Here is a 19706-nt window from a genome sequence, read left to right as displayed (position 1 = left end):
TTTGGATTACATAATATTTACATTTCCAATGTCTTTGTCCGAGATAAAATTACCAAATGTAAATTATGTACTTTATTTCCCCATCAATGTATTGGCGCGGTTCCAAAAAAACCACGTGCAGGGCGGGACAAACAGCTGGACAGAAGCAGGGCTTGGAGCACGTGGATTGGAGGAATCAAAGCGTGTAAATATAAGGAATAACTGTCAGATTTTTCAATTTTATGAAGATGATCAATCGATTGGCTTGCGTGATAATTTTATGCATAAACGCCTTCGGCGTTTATGCAAATTATTACGCAAGCCAATCGATTGATCACTTCATGAAATCGAAAAATAAGACAGTTATTCCTTAAATATAAGCAACAGATACATTATATAAACATTATGAACCTTGATTTTTATTATTTTTTTTTTACATTATAAAATTTTTCAAAAGCCTTTCAATTCGAAAATACAATTAAAACTGTATGATCACAGGAGTTCACGGACCTATCAGTTTTACAAAAATTTTCAGTAAATAAAAAAATGTAATACATATAATAATAACACGTGTTATTATTGAAGGTATTACGTCCTTTTTCAATTTACTGAAAATTTTGGTAAAATTGATAGGAACGAACTCCAGTGGTCAGGATAATACATGTAATCCCTCATGAGCGATTTTTAAAAATAAAATTACTTTGGTTATTACAATGCCAAACAAACTAAAGTAAGTCTAAATACTTTTTATACTTGCCTCAGTATTATTTCCCCGTCATGTAATTCAAACGTAACGTAATTTGGTTATGACGTCATACGGCCGAAAGGGGAGACAACTTGTATTGTTAAGAACGACAGATTTGATATTAATTAACTTCAAATATCAGCGGCATTTGTTTCGGAAATGAATTTTATCCCATGACATTTTACATGTACGGTACGGTGAGTTAAAATTTATTTCCGAAACAAGTGCCTGTGCAGAGTCTGTATGGCTTAATCCGAATTTATTTATCATCCGAACAAATGTTTTGGATATGATATATGATAACTAGTTTAGCACAAACACGGGTATATTGCAAATTCACGGATATAGCGAAGTTATCTTGGATCCCCAGCTATATAAATCCATATACCTCATTTTAGGTCTATGATAAATCTAACAAATTTCTTAACTACGGTTAAAACGAAGTTATTTCATGGGTCTCAGTGACTTCGCAATAACTAAGTTTTACTATATTTTTTCACTATTTACAAACTCGCGTATTTGGGGGATGTGCACGTTTTTTTGGTGAAAATCGGTTCAAATTTGGTCGAAATGAATAGATTCAATCTTTTTTCTTCAATTTACTGTTTTGAACGAATCATATTTTCTTTTTTTTTTAATCATTTTAATTCGAGACGTTGGTATGCAGTCATTCTGAAAGCTATGCAAAAATAAATTCCTGCTCTTAGACCATACAATTTTATCTCACATGTATCTGATGATCTGTCTCTCTCTCTTTTAATCTAAAAAGTACATCAATACTAAAATATACTGACATAAGTAAGATTAATACTGGTAAGCATCAGCAAAATATCGCTAATGGACATATTTCTATCATATCTACAAGAGTGGCTAGGGAATACACAAAATCTATGAGCGTCTTTGTTTCAAATTCGAGGGTTTACCAGTATATCCGACATTAGTATTAATGATGTGTTAGTGTAATTTCAAAGTAACACTTATTCATATAAGTAATTCATATAAGTATTAATGGCAGATATACTCCTTATAATGAAGCTTTTTGCGATCGTTAAAATCTGTTTCTTTCATTTGGGATTTTGCGCAGATTATTTTGTTCCAGTCTGTGTAACAAAAGTTAGAAATGACCAACTCCTTGCAAGAGGATAACTGAAGTTTAATTTAGTTCAGTGAACCATCCGAATAATGATATCTGATCAAGGCAAAAACCGAAAAATTAACGTATGGATAAAAAGATATATGTACAGTAATTCAAAAAGTTAACAATTGTAAATAACTGGGTGGGTGAACACGTAATGGCCTCTATTTTAAGCTAAAGCTCGTTTTTTTGTATATATACAGCAAGAACTAGTACGAGCTTTTTCTTGTTTTAACTTTTATTTCTGGTCCTGCTTCTAATAACCATAGGGAGTTTTAAGTCCCAGGACCATTAACACCTTATGCCACGTGGTGAAATGGTATAGAAGTCATTCAGTCCAAAGTAACACTGCTATTCTGGTTGCATTACATGTAAGCAAGGTAAGCAGTGCAATGCTTTTGAATTTCAACATGTAACAGAGAAAATGTCATATTTTTGACTGAATTAAAGCAACCCAGGTGAAGCTGTCATGTTCTGTGTAACGGCTGTTGAAGGCTTTGCAACAACTGACAAAGAAATTGATATCAATAATGATTTTTGAGATATCAAAAACACAACTCAACTATGCCATTGTCATATTTTACAATTTACTAGAATGCCAAGTCAAACATATCATGACATAAAACATTGTCTTGTATAAGTAATCAGTTTTAAAACACAAAATAACATCACTTAACTTTTAAATAATTAAAAATCACAGATAATTGATTGGAACTTCAGGAAATCATTGTGGTCTGTGTTTCCTGAAAATAAAGAAAATTCAGTGATAATAAACATGATAAGAGGTACTGATAAAATAGCATGTTACTCTAGCCTAATCTAAAATATTTAGGGCCTACATGCAATTTTTTTTACAAGTTACACATTATATTATAAGTCTATCTATTATCAAACAATTAAAAAAAATTGTATTTATCAAATACTATATATGGAAAAAACAATTTGTCTTCTCTACTTCTGTTTTTACAAACAAATTCATTGCGCCAGTGGAATGTTTGTTCCTAACACTAATCATGTTATGTTATGCAGAAGAAAAAATGCTTTATCGAGCACATGTAATGAAATATAAGGCAAGAGGGTGTTTCATAAATGGTAATTAAGACTGTAAGCTTTCTAGATCTTACCTCCTATGGAATAACTTGAGTAGTATCCAGTGTACAACAAGAGGCCAGACTAGAAGGGCAAATAGAGATCTTCTGTTGAAATCAAAAGGCCACCACTGGGATGTCTAGGAAGAAATAAAATTGTTTATTCAATCTTTGAAAATATCAAAAATTTGTTTACTTATTAATTTGCATGTATACCCACGTTCGTCATCATGCACATAAAATAACAAAAAAGATTCTTGTGCTAAGATAAGCACTCCTGTATATATTTAGCAGAGTGTGTTGATGTTACTTTTGAAAAACAGTATATAGTATGATAATGGTGGTGAAGAGATAGGAAGAAATACTTGCCTTTTTGTCTTTATTATGACTCTCATTTCTACCCTAAAACCATCAAGTGTTAAAGATGTATTAGAAGATAATAAAACAAACAGCCTTGGAACAGGAATTGGAAATGAAGTGCAGAAAATATGATATATATACATATATTTTTTGCATTAGGCCTATGTGACATTATAATTAAAAGAAACTGCAAATGACAGTCTGATGAATACATGAAGGACAAGATAGTGTAAGACCCGTTTTTGGCCCCTGATTTTGGGGGTCTTTCAGAATGATGCAAGTTTATCCATAGAAACCTGTTGTCATCCCTGTCATAAAATGAGTACTGGCTCCAAGTTTTGAAATTCACAGAGGTCACAGAGAGGTCAGAAAATAGGTCATTTTATGAATTTTCTCATGTTTATGCAAATTTTCATTGATTTTACAGCACATTTTGTTTCGGAAAACAGAGCACAAGCTTGCCTATCTACCAAACTTATATATTTTATCAACTAGTACTATCAGATGCAGTTTATGTGTAAAAATCTCAGATAGGCAAGCTTGTGCTCTATGTTTTCCCAAGAAAAAAATATCTCAAAAACCGTATAATCCCTATTAACTGCCCCTACCCCTATAAGCACCCCCTTAGGTCTTTTTCGATTGTCAGGAAATAAGGGCCCCCTGTAAGTAATTAAAATCAACCAGGATCGTATCAAAAAAATGAAGAAAGTGAAAATGAAATTTGTCTGTCATCCAATTTCTCCGTGGAAAATGAACAATTTAGCATAATTTGGGTGGATTATCTTCACTTTGAATAAAGTTGGACATTATCTTAGCTGTTTCTTGTATTAATTTTTATTTTCAAACGATTTTTTGAAGTTAAAATATGACATTAAATATCATAAAGAGAACACCAAAATAACCGCCCCCTTTTTGCAATTTTCTAAGCGCCCGGGGCGGTTAATAGGGATTATACGGTATGATGAAATTCTACCAGAATGGAGTAAATTCGGTAAAATGTCCTACTTGTGCACTCTCTAATGGCTTCCATGTAAGCTTTGAATCAAAATCAGTGCTGGTTTTAAAGCAAGCATCATTTTCAGTTCTTAATTACGAACTATCACAATTTTACCAGTGTTCTGATTTTCACATCAAATATGGGGCCAGATTTGGCAATTACCCTACCTCATCCTTTGAACATGCAAAAAGTAAAAGGTGTGTTTTTTAAAATGATTTTTTTTTGTTGAAAAGGTGAACTTTTTTCCCTGTCTTAATCCTAGAAGGGAATTAGTTAAAACAAACATACATTTGTATACAGCAAACATTTGAAGATTCACCCTATTATCCCTCTGAACTAGAAATACATGTATGGTCCCTCATATGCACAAAAATAATTTACATGTATTTCCCTTTTCTTCAAATATTTTGTTTAGTTGCTGTTGCACATGAATTTTTGGCAGTGAGAAAGGAGTGAATATGTTAATATTTAAGACATAAAGGTACAAACACTGATGATTGAGCCTTTTGCTCTGATTAGCTTACAAAATTTTAATTCTTGTAAATTGTTCGCTGTACCTGATCTCTCTGAGCTCGCTCCAGGTTGTGGACTCTTTCCATCACATTATTCATATCTTGCTGTAAGCGAACCAGAGCCAATGCCATTTGAGCCTCTATGCTCCCTGAGGGGGCCCCCACAGGGAATCCCTCATTGTCCCTCCCTCCACCCCCACCCATCCCATGATAACTCTGAGAGCCTGATGAACCACCCTGCTGGTTTTGTCTACCTCCCATTTCTCTCCCTGCAAGAAATAAAGGAAATGGTTAACTTCTTTAAAAAGAGCTCATAACCTAAGAAAATGAACTATTGTACTAAACTTTTCAGTGCTATTTTGTTATACAGATTATAAAAAATATATACATACTGTACTGTGAAACTTTAATATTTCACCTTAAAGTGATTTTGAAATTTAAGCAACATTCTATAGTTAAAAATAATATAAAAGTTGACATCAAAGATACAATCCAATAAGGACTGCTGATTTTAATATAATATATCCATGTTCATGATTCATTTTTTTTTCAGGAATTTTGGAAAGCAAAGGAAATGTTTGCAGTTTGAATTGTTGAATAGGAAGGGTGTCTAAGATTACAAGGACTGTGTGAAAGAAAACATTAAAAATAACATTGGCATTATCTTTACACCTACCTCCAACATTCTGTACTCTGATTGGTCGACCTTCACCTTGAGAATACCCTCCTGGAGGAGACATATCCCCTCCTCCCACTACCCGGACATCTTTGTCATAGTCTTGCAGGTACGATGAGTTAAAATTGATATCCCTCCTCCCACTGGACTGATCCTCATCCTTATTACTGCTGTTATAGGAGAGGTTCATAGTGTCATGTCCTGGCGCATGGACTAGAAGGCTATCTGTCATACCTCTACCACTGTTACCGAAGCCTAAAAGCCGACCTTTGGAGGGAGTGAAGGGAAGGGAGGAAAAATTGTGCCCATGAGATCCAAATGGAATGTGATTACCTATGTTACCTCCTGACTTTAAAGGTGTAGAGTTTGCCATTGCTGGATTGATTCCTACAGCATCTGTTTCGTCCTAAAGTTATTCAAAAGAAATCAAATACCATGTCTGACTTAAATGCATTACCTACTATAAATTATTTTGGCCAGAAAGTTAAAGTCTAAGAAGTCAAGAACACAGGTTCAAAGAAAAATCTGCTCTCTAATTCTGCCATTTTATTGCTGATTTTTTTAATGCTGCATCTCTGTGGTCCACTGAGAACGACTGCTATACAGTAACATTATACTTAATAATGAGCCTGTACCAATACCCACAGCTAAGGCTTTCTTAAGCCCTTACCTGTGATGGCTGGTCGGAGGTATCACAGAATTCTTCCTCACTCTCTGTCTCACTGGTCAGGTGGTCCCCTGACACAGGGTGTCTGTTTCTGTGGGTCCTACGCTCTCTGGGTGGGGACTGGTTATCTTGATTCCCCGGAGATCTATTTCCCTTCTGTTGATGAGCCTCTACTGTCAGTCTACTATCTGTGATATGTATGTGATCTCCATTCATGGTGACTAGCTCTCTTGCCTCTTCATGTATCTTTGTGCTGACTGCAATGTCTGTGGAAGTATCTGGTGAAGAAAATATTCATCATAAAAATTTCAATTACCTGATTAAAAAAAAATACAAACAACTTTAATACAATATTATTGAATTGAGCACTTATTTTGCCTTTGCCTGTCAATCAATAACATAATAAATGGTTTTAGTTTCCTTATTTTACTTTCCACTATTAAAAGGGTTACCATTTTCATCCTCTTCATCCAAACCATTTTGTAAAACTTCATCTGATTGGTTCAGTAAGTCATTCATATCCTCACTTTTCTTCAAAACAGTGTCCACCATTTGTGAGTGGTCAAATATTTCCAGTGGGGTCTTACCATCTATAAATAAAAAGATATTTCAAATGAAGACTCAAACAACCCAACAATGAAAGGAAGCAGATCTCCGTAGTTAGTTTAATGATTTAACCTGTTGATTCGTTGTCTGATGGAATGCCATTTTCTTCCTGAGGTTTGTGGTTTTCTGCTGAGGGTTTGGGAACGGGTGAGTCCTCATCTACTATCTCATAAAAACTGCCTAATTTTTCCATGAAGTCTCGAACCTCCTCATTTTGGGGCATAGCCTCAACAATCTGTTGGCAAATGTTACTGATCAATATCTCAGGTAAGTCTTACTTGTAAACAAATTACTGGGAAATATACAAAAACATTCAAACATATTTACTAGGTAACTTGTTAAAATCAGAACATAGAAAAAGAAATTTATAAAAGGGAACTGTGCATGCTTATGAAGAAGATTTTTAGCATAAAGCGTTACACGTTTTTGTTAGTTAATAATAATAATAGTAATTTTGTTTATGAAGAAATATATCCATACCCAAACATGTAACAATATGCTGAAAACAAATTTTGAATTTGTAGCTAAAAGTACATGCATACATATGTTCTAATTTAAAGATCATATTCCAGGACAATATATTAGTAGAACTCGTATAAATGTTTTCATGGGACCAGATTCCATTAAAATATATCTACCAAATCTTAGTTGAATAATATCACGAACCTACATAGTTGGCAAATAAGAAAGTAGGATGCTGCATTGCATGTGAGTAGGAAAATATGGTACACTTAAAACCCATACTACAGACAGAAAGAGTGAAAAAAACTCCTACCCTGGGGTCCCCCTGTTCTTTCATTGCCAACCCCTTCTCAGTGAAATGTTTGATAGTCTGAAAGAGTTAAAAATCACCTCACTTATCTGTCTGCGTATCCACAACATTGAGAAACAACAAAGTGATTGCTTCATCATTGAATCATAAAGCTGTATATATTTAAAACACGGTTTAATAAGCTTTGAATTGGCTGCACAGATATACTACACAATCACTTACTAGTAGTCCAATATACAAGAGTAATGTTACGTACACTGTATATGTACTTATTTAATAACATAAAAAGCATATATCCTCATAAAAGACATTTGAAAAAAAAAATCTACTTTCATTTGCTAAAAATATACCCCTTTAAAATTGTTATACAATGAATCAGAATACCTTTTAAAAAGAAAGGAAATATTACTCATAGAAAGAAAAAAATCCTTCATTCTGCCATTTTCTCACCCTTAGCATAGCCTATTTTACCACATCGGCCATGACAGGAATAAGGAATAATCTTCAATTTTCACTGCAAGCAGTTGCTTTCATATTCATGAAGCTAATTGTAGTCTTGTCATTCTCGAGAAAAATTAAGACTAAACTGTTTTATAGAGAGTGTTTCTTAAACATTCCAATTTAACACCTTTACCTCCTGTCATAGTCCCATGCTAGCCTGGGTATAGCTACAGTTAATTAAAACTGCACTCATGATATTCTCGAGGAAAATCATTTTTTCTCTCTATATATATTCCTATGTAAAATTTTGATCCCCTTATCATGTTTACCAGGTATGAAGAAATATAAAAATTCACCACATGTTTAACAGTGGAAAACTGTCATTTATTCACTGTTTACTGTGAAAGTTTTTAAGTTTTATTTTGGAACATCAAACAAAAGATTTTCAAGATTAAGCTTAAACTAAATTTTGCCAAAATTTGCCACAGTGTCTCTTAAATGAAAGGAATAAAGAGGAGGGTGAAATTTAATGGGAAAAGTTCATTTAGCTCCTCTTCCTTAGAGTAAAACAAATCAAACATCAACAAACAAAACAATATTAATAAAGAACATGAAACAAGAGGCCCATGGGCCACATTGCTCACCTGAGCATTGTGGCTAGGAAAAAAATCAATTCAGTAAATACCTAAGTGGTCCCAGTCCTAAAAAGGGGGGTGTATGATTTGAACAAACTTCCATATATGAAAACTTGATTCTACAATAACTAAGGATGCTTACATATTTTTTGACTAGCTACAGTGGCTTTTTTCCCTATAAGTTTGAACTTTTATTGTGGTCCCACCCAACCCTGGGGTCATGATTTTAACAAACCTGTATCTAAACTACTTGAGGATGCTTCCATATAAATATGACCAATCATGGCTTTGCTGTTCTCAAGAAGAAGATTTTTTAAAAAAATTTTCCTATATATTCCTATGTAAAACTTTGATCAGCAATTGTGGCCCCACCCTACCCCCGGGGGTCATGATTTGAACAAACTTGAATCTACACTACCTGAGGATGCTTTCATATAAATATGACCAATCATTGCTTTGCTGTTCTCAAGAAGAAGATTTTTAAAGATTTTTTCCCTATATATTCCTTTGTAAAACTTTGGTCGTCCATTGTGGCCCTGTCCTACCTCTGGGGGTCATGATTTGCACAAACTTCGATCTACGCTACCTGAGGATGCTTCCATATAACTATGACCAATCATGGCTTTGCTGTTCTCAAGAAGAAGTTTTTTTTTAAATTTTTTCCTATCTATTCCTATGTAAAACTTTGATCAGCCATTGTGGCCCCGCCCTACCCTGGGGGTCATGATTTGAACAAACTTGAATCTACACTACCTGAGGATGTTTCCACATAAGTTTCATCTTTCCTGGCCCAATGGTTCTTGAGAAGAAGATTTTTGAAAATTGCCATTAATTTTCAGTAATTATTAATTATCTCCCCTTGGGATGGGGCATGGCCCTTCATTTGAACAAATTTGAATCCTCTTCACCCAAGGATACTTTGTGGCAAGTTTGGTTGAAATTGGTCCAGTGGTTCTTGAGAAGAAGTGGAAAATGTGAAAAGTTTACAAACGGACAGCTAGACAGACAGACAGACGGACGGACGAAATGTGATCAGAAAAGCTCACTTGAGCCTTCGGCTCAGGTGAGCTAAAAAGTCACTTAATTCATGAATTATCTAATCAGAATATAAAACTGCTGGGGAAAAAAATTAAATACAAAACAAAAGGTAAAAAATATTCCATAGCTGCTTAATTTTTGCTTATTCGGTTTGTAATATGCATGATCAATAAAATATTTGAAAATTATGATTCAGTTTTCTAAGAAAATATGAGAAGAAAAAAGGAAAGGTAATACAAATTGTCATGTATTTTTTTTTCACCCTGAAGCTGATGGACATCTGTCTTATAATAAGTCCCTACCTTTTTAAGTTCTTCTACATATTTTACCATTGCTTCTTCTCTTGGCATATCTCCTAATTTTGTCCAGGCATCCCTTTTAAGATAAATCAAATGTACTCACTTTTAAATTTGTTTGATAACACTGCTTGTGAAAAGTTTATTCTACATGTACTAAAATAAAACTCCTTCTTTTTTTCTTAGTTCAGAAAAAAATCTAAATCATTCTTTTATAATGTACAATATTCACCTCTTCAACCCATTTTTTGACAACAAATATTAAATGCAATATATTATGAAGCAAGGAAGTTTGTAACCTGATGTCACAATCACAAGTCTGAGAAAAGAAAGTGACATGCAAAAATCTTAAGTGAATCTTATATTGTAAATATTTTGTAGTGTATTTTATTTATTTTTTTGACAATATAATTGTGAAATTTTTTTTTGCAAAAATCTTACTGGTAAGTGAAACTTATATTGTACATATTTTGTAGTGTATTTTATTTATTTTTTCGACAATATAATTGTGAAATTTTTTTTTGTGTTATTGTACATGTAAGTTGCTTAAAAAACTTTCCATTTAACATGTCTTTTGGTTTATGTGGTTATTACTATAAAATTGGTTTTAAAATACTAGAGGGTTAGGGCTCTCATAAAGTTACAATAAATTTTGCAAGCAAGAATAATGTAAGATTTTTTGTGAAAAGAAATAAACTCCTCATATTTCTCTTATGATAGAAATTTATCATAAGATTTTTGTGAAAAGGTCTGCAGGTCATCTCCATCTGCATTTTTCAATGATGTTAAAATAATTTCTATTGCTCTGTGTTGGAGTAGAAAATATATATGCCTAAACAGAGAAAAAAAGGTCATGGTTTAAATTTTGTATTGCTGTCACAAAGTTGCTCTAATTCAAGATTGCGTATGTCATTTCTTTTTGAAATTTTGACTTTATTTTCTACCAACAAAATTTTTAACAAATTACAGATGCAAAAAAAATTATTATAAGGGTCCTTTTAAAAATATTCAGCCTAACAAAAAGCTTTGATATGATTTAATTATCCCGATGACCCGAGAATAATTTACACTTTTTGATTATGATGTTTTGTTTACATTGACCAAGGGTAGTAAGTCACACATCTAACATTGTCAAGATTTCCCATGTTCAGTGAAAACAAAAGAAAATGGTATTTCTGATTGTATGTAAAGGCAGATATATTTGAAGATGCCATTACCATTTCTTTTTGTTAACGATGTCCCATGTCCATGGTTTTGGTCTTGAACATTTCCCCTCAGTTGCTTGTTTATAATAACTATAAAAACTCAACATCATGTCATACGATGGCTGAAAAGGACCTACAAACGTAAAATGAAATATCAAAATTCGTAAAATTAACAGTGAGCACAGCGAGCAGTGCAAAGGGCTGCTCCTACTGCAAGATCTAATGACAACGCTTGGGCGAAGAGAAAATCTGGACTTGCATATTGATCCAGTTAATTTTTTTTCCATAGTAACTTCTGGACCCAAAATGCATCACTTGTTTTAAGATATGTTCTTGCGAGAAAAACAACAAAAGTTTAAAAAAAATTAACATCTTCTTGATTAAATGGATAAATATTGCATATACAAGTGTAATTAGAAAATAAAATGTTCTTAGTTAAAAAAAAAAAAATCAGCTTTGGTTTGGTAATTGATTCCACATGTGACGTCAGAGTCTAGTCATCAAACGTCGTGCGGTTTGAAAAGACGGGACTTCATACAGTTAATAATCAGTATTACTACAAAGGTATCTGCGCTCGCCCTAAAGGTTGCATCGTCAACATATTATTTCAATATGTGTTCAAACATAGGCAGATAGTTGCATTATAAAATTTAAAAATATTATCGACCACTTAATAAATCGGTGATGGTACACAATAATAAATATACATATTTTTTAAAATGTCTAAATTATTGATGAACTGCTTTATATTTTTCAAATAATCACCATCTTTCGGTAAACTGTGAATAACTTTTACAGCAGCGTCAAATTTCTCCTTTTCTGTATTCGCCATTTTGAACAACACTGGTCATGTGACTTTTAATGCACAATTTCCGAACCCGACTATAATAATAATGTTGGACCTGGCAAGCATTGGAACTTGACTAATAGCATAGACCCATCGTCTCAAGCCACGGTCCGGAGTCCGCATATATAGCTCTCTCCTACCCGTGGCTGCTTGATCACAAAAAGTGTCGTAATCTTGAATACTTACTCCTCTCTATTGTGACGTCATATACAGTCAGTGACAAGTTTTGTTTCCATCGGAATCGAAATCAACAACTGACGTCAACAGTATACAAGAAAAATTTCTTATACTGCGATTGGATATTGAAAGGTCGCGATAAAGTTCATCATCCGACTATGCTTTACTCGCATTGGTCAATATTTTAATGAGCTACGAAGAATTCTCTTCTCGTTCAACCACGGCCAGATGGGAGAGGAGCGTACATTTTGGCCGTGGTTTGCGACGATGGCATAGACCTAAAACGAACCCTTCGTTTTATGTCTATGCTAATAGCAAAATTGTACATCATAGCAGAAAAAGATGGGATTGTGTTTTTCTTAAAAACACATATAAACAAGCCTATTCCCCCACCTTATACATTTTTTTTTCATATAACCCAAGTCATAAATCCCTTCGAATATTGAACATAAATGAATTTGACAGTTGAAGATAACGAAGAAATGATCAGTGATCGGATTCATAAATCCGTTGATGAATGAAATACTAGTATGGAGATAACAAACAATATTGAAGCTCACATGTACATTCAAAGAATACAAACCAGGAGCAGAACAAATCTCTAAAACATCAGAGGTGTCGGGGATCAGGTGTCATGAAGGACTGAGAATTCCCTGCAATCGGTCACATCTGTCGTGTAGTCCCTTCTCATGGTCGGGAAATAATGGGAAAAAATCGTAGAAAATTTGTTGTATTATTACACACAAATAATAGTTTAACAATTAATAAGAAAAACTTAATCAGCATTGGAATATATGATAGCTAGGATGTATTTGCTGACAGTGTCATTGTATCGACCACAGAACTTGCGAAATGATAACTTTAAACGGGATTGTTTTAAATATCTTTGAATCATTAACTTGTTTGTCAAAAGCATGACTCTTTTTAGAAACTGTTCATACTTAGAGCATTTTCTTACATTATTTATCACAAACTCTCCTGCATCGACAAGAGCATTATGCAGAGTTGTCTTTCAAGTTGCTCAGTTTGCATGAAGATACTTTTCTACTCTAGCGTTAGTGATTGAGTGATTAAATGTGCTTCCTTTTTGAAAATTCGAGAAGGAAAGAGAAAAGTATAGTAAATTCTAGCTATTTATAACAACTTTAAAAATGTTAAATATTCAAAATTTTAATTACAGCGTGTATAGTTATTTTATCTAAAATATATTTTTAAAAAATTAATTCTTTCTGCCATGCAATCTTTTCTTCCATGAGTTAAGAGCCATTTTCCTCAAGTAAATATTTCATTGAATTTCGTGTCTCAAACAACAGACAAAACGGAAATTGGACAGAAATATGTCACATTATGGAGGCAGATCTCCAATCAGGTCCACGGAACAGAAATTACTCTTTTGATGGACAGAAATAAAACAAATTACCGCCTCCATCAGGCATTTTATACAAGTTCATCAGGGAATATCTATTAATTGAAAATCTGTCGCCCATATCGAACCAGTTTTATTGAATGTACGTCTTGTCTTGTATATTGATCACTTCTTAAAAAAAAAACGTATACCCCTTCCTATAAATCCCAAAGACAGTTAGGATCTGCTACTTTGGAAAGAAAATTCGATATTTCGTCTGGATTCAACTTTTCAGATCAATGCATTCCTAGTGTATAAAAGAATTTCTCTCTTACATAAAGGTAAGTTTTAAAAATATATCTTAAAAAAGTTATCTCAGATAAGTTAGAGATAAAGTGAAGGGGTAAGATGCAAAGTGTATACTTTCATCGTCTGTCTGTAATTCTTTTTAATTAAAATTGGGGTACTGTCTTCCCACAAATTTTTATTAAAATAGAAAATTTGGTGAACCAAATTTTCTATTTTAATAAAAATTTGTGGGAAGACAGTACTATTATTTTTATTTCCACTGACTCAGAAAATTGACTTATATATAAAGATAACTCATTACTATGTTGTCTTTTATAGTTCTTGTATCATTTTTTCATTTGTGAAATTTTAGAAAGTTAGGTATAAAACTATAGTCAGTGTAATACATTTGAACTAAATCATACTTTTTGCTCATCTATTCAAACATTACGGTTACATCACAACCACATCTGAATTGAACCTTATTATCATGATTATTGAAATAATTTTTTCAATAGTGCCTGAGCATACATTTCAAAAACCAGGTTGCAACCACTATTTAAAAAAAACGTTCAATTTCCAACTACTTGTCATTGGTTATATAAAAATACATGTAAGTATACGTAAATGAACTTAGCCAGTAAGTAAAATAACAATTAATAGGGTACATGTATAACAATTTTATGAATATCCCTGCCCATGTATTAGAAAAAAGAAAAAAGTAGCACAAATCTGATCTATATGAATCTCAACAGATTTCCAAGTTACACCATTTCTAATTATTTACAAACATGGCCTTTTTTCTTGCATAAATAAAAAGATATTGAAATTATTAGAAATCTTGTGACCGACACTTTTTTTCTCCAGAGACCGAATTTTCAATATACTAATTATAAATTTGGAGAATTGAAAATGGGATTGAATAATCATGCATATACTACACTGTAGTTTATTGCGAACATTTGGGCTTCAAAAACTCCTCAATCCATGGCCAGGTTCGGATGATGCCCTTATATAATTGACACGATAAAGAATATTTAACACAGCAATGGCGGAGGTCCAAAGCCATCATAATATTTGGCATTTCATCCGTAATTGTTGGTCTCTCAATAAGACTGAAAAAAAATCACATAGATTTAAAAACAGCATAGTAGGAGTCAATCCCTCAACCATTTATAGAATACAAACAAATCACCCCAATAACCTTGCTTCGTGGACGATGGTTTGCCAAATTACAAATATCGATAGCCCGCTCTATTGGAATGAGTAACTAGGGTTATAGGACTTGCCTGATGCATTGTGATGACAGATCAGGATCACAAGTAGTCTTGAATTGCAAAGATGATAAATGGACTGTGTCTGTTTTGATTGATAATGCTGTCAACACATTAAGATTGAGCAGATCCGATTAGCCTTGTCTCACTAAATTGGCTTCAAATTTAGTAATTGGTGCTTCAGTGCCACCATCATTTATTGATCTCCGATCAATCCAGACACTTTATCCTATAAAAACACTTTACTTCTACATTTGTTTCAGAAACTGGACACCCTGTACTTTTTGATAGAGATACACTTTTAATGCTAGAGTAATCCATGTTTTCATATTCATATTTCCCCGACGCAAACAATCATGTAGGATGTTTTAAAGTTAAGTTTAGCATTGAAAACATGTATTAGCAAATATATTTCAACTCTGTCCTCTCACAGATACAAGATGTCTATTGGATTGTTAACATCAACAATTCAGGCAGCCAAAAGAATACGGGATCAAGTGAATCCCATGGTTCAGAATATGGGATCAGGGTTTGCAGCATTTATCAATCCTGAAGATAATTACTCTTACCTACAAAAGAAGAAAACTCGGCTAGAATTAATTCGTTTGAGTGCTGTTGTGTGTGGAATAGAGCTTTGTTACGCCGCTGAAACTGCTTTTGTTAGTCCGATTCTACTGAAACTTGGTGTTCCGGCTCCTCTTATGTCTTTGGTATGGTGTTTAAGTCCATTTTTTGGAGCTGTCTGTGTTCCCATTTTAGGTTCTTTAAGTGACAATTGTAGATCAAAATTTGGTCGCCGTCGACCCTTTATAGTTTTATTAGCAACTGGTATTGTCATTGGACTTATCATTGTTCCAAACGCGAAAACCTTTGGAATGCATTTAGGTGACAAATCAGACATAGTGTTTAGCAACGAAACAGCAAATTATCACAATAATACATTTGACACTATTGATAACACAACGAACTCAGCTCTTCTGCAGTACAAAATGGAAGCCAACAAAACAGTCGATGCAACTTATTTGGAAGAACGAGACGACATGATAAGCTCAAGTATTCACGCAAATCACAAAACAGGAATTATTCTTACAATATTAGGAGTGGTTCTGTTGGACTTCAGTTGTGACGCAGCCCAGTCCCCAAGCAGAGCGTATCTTTTGGATGTTAGTATCCCAGAAGATCACTCCAGAGGACTGAGCACCTTCACCATTATGGCGGGACTTGGAGGGTGCTTTGGATACATCATGGGAGGAATAAATTGGGATTTGAAAAACAACGAGGGATCGTCCTTAGAAGAACACGTACTCGTGGTTTTTACAGCGGTTACTATTTTCTTTATAGTGTGTCTTGTTATTACTTTAACAAGTTTCAAGGAACTTCCATTGTCACACTTTGAAAAATCAGTTGAAGAAATTCAGAAGTCGACAAAAGTGAAAGGAAAATCCAAGTACGAAAAGTTTACGAACGAGGAGGATGATGACAGACTGGAAGACGGAGATGAAAAATTAAAACAATCTTCTACTCCAATTCACTATGGATCTACTGATGGTTTTCCAAATAAGACGTCTCAGACGGAGAATTTACCCAATGAAAAAGAGTCAAATGACACCAAAGCAAAACGACCTTCTCCACAAAGTTCAAATCTGAGTTCATTACTGAACGAAGTTAAACTAAAAACTTACTTAGTGTCTATCGTACGAATGCCTAAGTCTCTGTTTGTCCTATGTGTGACTAATCTCTTTTGTTGGATGTCCCTTGTCTGTTATTCTCTGTATTTTACGGACTTTGTTGGTCAGGCAGTTTTCAAAGGCGATCCAAAGGCACCAAGACTAAGTCATCTACACAAGCTTTACAATGATGGTGTTCGATTAGGATCTTTTGGAATGGCACTGTATTCTTTGTCTTGTGCTTTTTATTCTATGTTTATTGAGAAACTGGTGGAAAAATTTGGTAAGTTAATAAGCGTATGAATTATAAATATATAAAATTTTAGATTTCAATTTCTTATACCAGTCAACTTAAGCATTTGTTAAAAGGAAGATGGTTTTAGATCTGAATCTTCTTCAAATCAAATTAATTGGTTTTGAAGGAGCAAAGTGTGTGTATATTGGAGGGCAGCTTGTCTACTGCATTGGCATGATCATCATGGCGGCCACTCGAAGTCGTGTTACTGTCATTTTGTTTTCACCCACTGCTGGTATTATGTACGCCACTCTATTCACAATGCCCTACATGTTAGTGGCTAATTACCATACAAAGGGACAGGTAAGAAACAATACGTTTTTGTGTTTCATACGTGTATTTACTTGATTTATATCAATTTATGATCTATATTTATTTATTTTTTGAAGGGGAGAGCGTTTAAAATAATTCATAATATTTCTTTAATGAGTAAAATTTTATATACTAAATGATAGGACTTTTGTTTGTAAGTTTGGGATACAGACTTGAAATTTGCGTTAACATTTCAGTTTTCAGCAGAACCTTTGACAGAAAGCAACATCCGGGGATTAGGGACGGACCTCGCCATCCTCAGCAGTATGGTGTTTGTGGCACAGTTTGTTCTCTCAGCGTTCGTGGGGTCAGTGGTGGACGCCACAGGAAGTACTGTGGCGGTAGTGGTGGTAGCAGCAATACTCAGCTTTCTTGGCGCGGTGTCTGCTACTCAAGTTCTCTATCTAGATTTATAATATGGAACAAGAAAAAATATTTGTTTTTGATAAAATCTGTCATCTGTACCAATTTGAAAATGTTTTTACATAATTTGCTTGTGATCAATAAAATATGGCACACATAAAGATTGTATTAAGATACAAACTGGAAGCATCTCTATTTGTGCTTGAAAGAAATACGTATATCAAGCATCCTCTCGCTTAAAATTTGAGTGGGAAAAATCGCACCTTATCGAGATTTGTTTTCGGACACAATGCATTGATTGTAAACACTAGTATTCCAACGTTGATACTTAAAAGACGCTTGAGTCTCTGAATGACAATATCTATGTAGTATTAAGTCCTCCAACAATCTGTCGGAATTCTTAAGGGGTAGATATTGCGTCCCGTTATAAGCAGTCGTATTTTGGTATTTATATGATTTTATTCATAAATTATACATGAGATATACCAAATTTTGAGTTGAAGGCCACATCAAATCTTTTCTTTTTTTCATGGGGAAGTTCTTGAATAGATTCTGCTACATATCAATGCACAAAATAGGTCTGCTAAAAACGAGGCACAATTGGTAACCATGAGAATTGCAACTTAGAAAAAACAAGAGGCCCATGGGCCTTATAGGTCACCTAAGTATCGTGTAACAACTTTCCAACATTTGAATTTGATTCGTGATTTCAACCAGAGGCCATAAAATTCACAATTTTGAAAAAGGTACCACTGCTTATCATAACTATACACTTAGCATGCGTACTTTGGTTACTTAATACCCATAGGTAGATCAGAGTAACAAAGAGAAAATGCACTTCCACTTTATTAGTTGTGCACCCCATCCCACAGGAACCACTGACCCTGGGGCCACATCTTTCAAAATTTTGGAAATTTTATGAATTTTATTTCATCATATTGTTGATTAATACCAAAGTACAGATTTCAAAGCATTAAATTATTTTGAAACTATGCCCCCAGTACCTCTGTCCCAGGAGCCCGGTAATTAACCATTTTGGAAGAGGCAGCTTTCTTCGTCATAAATATGTACTATGATCATTGGAATAATACCCAGGAGCAAAGGAAAAGATTTTCAAAGAATTTAAGCGTTTTCACTATATAAATATTAGGGCCCCACCCAAACACAAGAAACCCTGACTCAGGGGCCCTAAAATTCACAAATCTCAAAGAGGCCTCCTTCCTCCTCATAACTATGTGCATAGTTCATTGGTTAAATACCCAGCTGGTACAGAAAAGAAGATTTTTAAAGAATTTATGCATTTTCACTATATAATCAATAGAACCCCACCCTAACCCCAGAACCCCTAACCCAGGGGCAATGAAATTCACAATTTCGGAAGAGACAGCCTTATTCAACATAGCTATGTACTTGGTTAGTTTATTTAATACTCAGGAGCAGAGAAGATTTTCAAAAAAATAATTCATTTTCACTCTTTAATCTTTATAGCCCCGCCCTAGCACTAACACCCCTGACCCTGGGGCCATGAAATTCACAATTTTGGAAGAGGCAGTCTTACTCAACATAACTATGCACTTGGTTAGTTTATTTAATGCCCATGAGCAGAGAAGAAGAATTTCAAAGAATTTATACAATTTCACTATATAATCTTTATAGCCCCGCCCTGCCACTAGAACCCCTAACCCTTGGGCCATGAAATTCACAATTTTGGAAGAGGCAGTCATTTTCAACTTAACAATGCACTTGCTTAGTTTATTAAATGCCCAGGAGCAGAGAAGAAGAATTTCAAAACTTTATGCATTTTCACTATATAATCTATTTAGCCCCGCCCTAGCACTAGAACCCCTGACTCTGGGGCCATGAATTTCACAAATTTGGTAGAGGACTCAATGCTGATTACAATCATACCAACAGTTTGACTGCTTGATGTCCAGGAGTAAAGAAGAAAATTGCACTAATTTTAGTGGTTTGCCCCCCCCCCCCTCG

The 19706-nt window shown here is 34.1% G+C and overlaps 2 protein-coding genes across 2 annotated transcripts; one reads left to right on the top strand and one right to left on the bottom strand.

Annotated features, from left to right (window-relative positions):
* Positions 1 to 2424: 2424 nt before the first annotated feature.
* LOC134242183 (acyl-CoA-binding domain-containing protein 5-like) lies at positions 2425 to 12018 on the bottom strand. The gene is made up of 12 exons (XM_062724252.1): positions 11918 to 12018; positions 11165 to 11285; positions 9954 to 10026; positions 7541 to 7597; positions 6838 to 7000; positions 6612 to 6749; positions 6163 to 6437; positions 5493 to 5898; positions 4862 to 5085; positions 3317 to 3349; positions 2984 to 3087; positions 2425 to 2602 (listed from the first exon to the last, which is right to left on the bottom strand). Exons 1-12 carry the CDS (start codon positions 11982 to 11984, stop codon positions 2584 to 2586), a joined length of 1680 nt encoding a protein of 559 aa, XP_062580236.1. The 5' UTR covers positions 11985 to 12018; the 3' UTR covers positions 2425 to 2583.
* Positions 12019 to 15434: 3416 nt separating this feature from the next.
* Positions 15435 to 17773, top strand: LOC134242181 (proton-associated sugar transporter A-like). Its single transcript, XM_062724251.1, has 3 exons — positions 15435 to 17033; positions 17173 to 17348; positions 17555 to 17773. The coding sequence occupies exons 1-3, from the start codon at positions 15524 to 15526 to the stop codon at positions 17771 to 17773; spliced, it is 1905 nt and encodes a 634-aa protein (XP_062580235.1). The 5' UTR covers positions 15435 to 15523.
* The last annotated feature ends 1933 nt before the right edge of the window (positions 17774 to 19706 follow it).

The sequence above is a fragment of the Saccostrea cucullata genome, unplaced genomic scaffold (genome assembly GCF_032062105.1).
Source record: "Saccostrea cucullata isolate Sc308-1 unplaced genomic scaffold, CSIRO_AGI_Scuc_v1 ctg46, whole genome shotgun sequence".
NCBI classification, from domain to species: Eukaryota; Metazoa; Mollusca; class Bivalvia; order Ostreida; family Ostreidae; genus Saccostrea; species Saccostrea cuccullata.
This window is presented reverse-complemented; position numbering and strand designations above follow the sequence as displayed.

What these genes read in the sequence shown, in the direction of transcription:
- LOC134242183 (XM_062724252.1), bottom strand. Translation starts at nt 11,984, where the DNA reads ATGGCGAATACAGAAAAGGAGAAATTTGACGCTGCTGTAAAAGTTATT. An exon ending in AAGAACAGGGGGACCCCAGG is followed by an intron (nt 7,001 to 7,540) that starts GTAGGAGTTTTT and finishes ATTTGCCAACAG; the next exon opens with ATTGTTGAGGCTATGCCCCA. An exon ending in CAGAGTACAGAATGTTGGAG is followed by an intron (nt 5,086 to 5,492) that starts GTAGGTGTAAAG and finishes TATTTCTTGCAG; the next exon opens with GGAGAGAAATGGGAGGTAGA.
- LOC134242181 (XM_062724251.1), top strand. Translation starts at nt 15,524, where the DNA reads ATGTCTATTGGATTGTTAACATCAACAATTCAGGCAGCCAAAAGAATA. An exon ending in GAAACTGGTGGAAAAATTTG is followed by an intron (nt 17,034 to 17,172) that starts GTAAGTTAATAA and finishes TTGGTTTTGAAG; the next exon opens with GAGCAAAGTGTGTGTATATT. An exon ending in ATTACCATACAAAGGGACAG is followed by an intron (nt 17,349 to 17,554) that starts GTAAGAAACAAT and finishes TTAACATTTCAG; the next exon opens with TTTTCAGCAGAACCTTTGAC.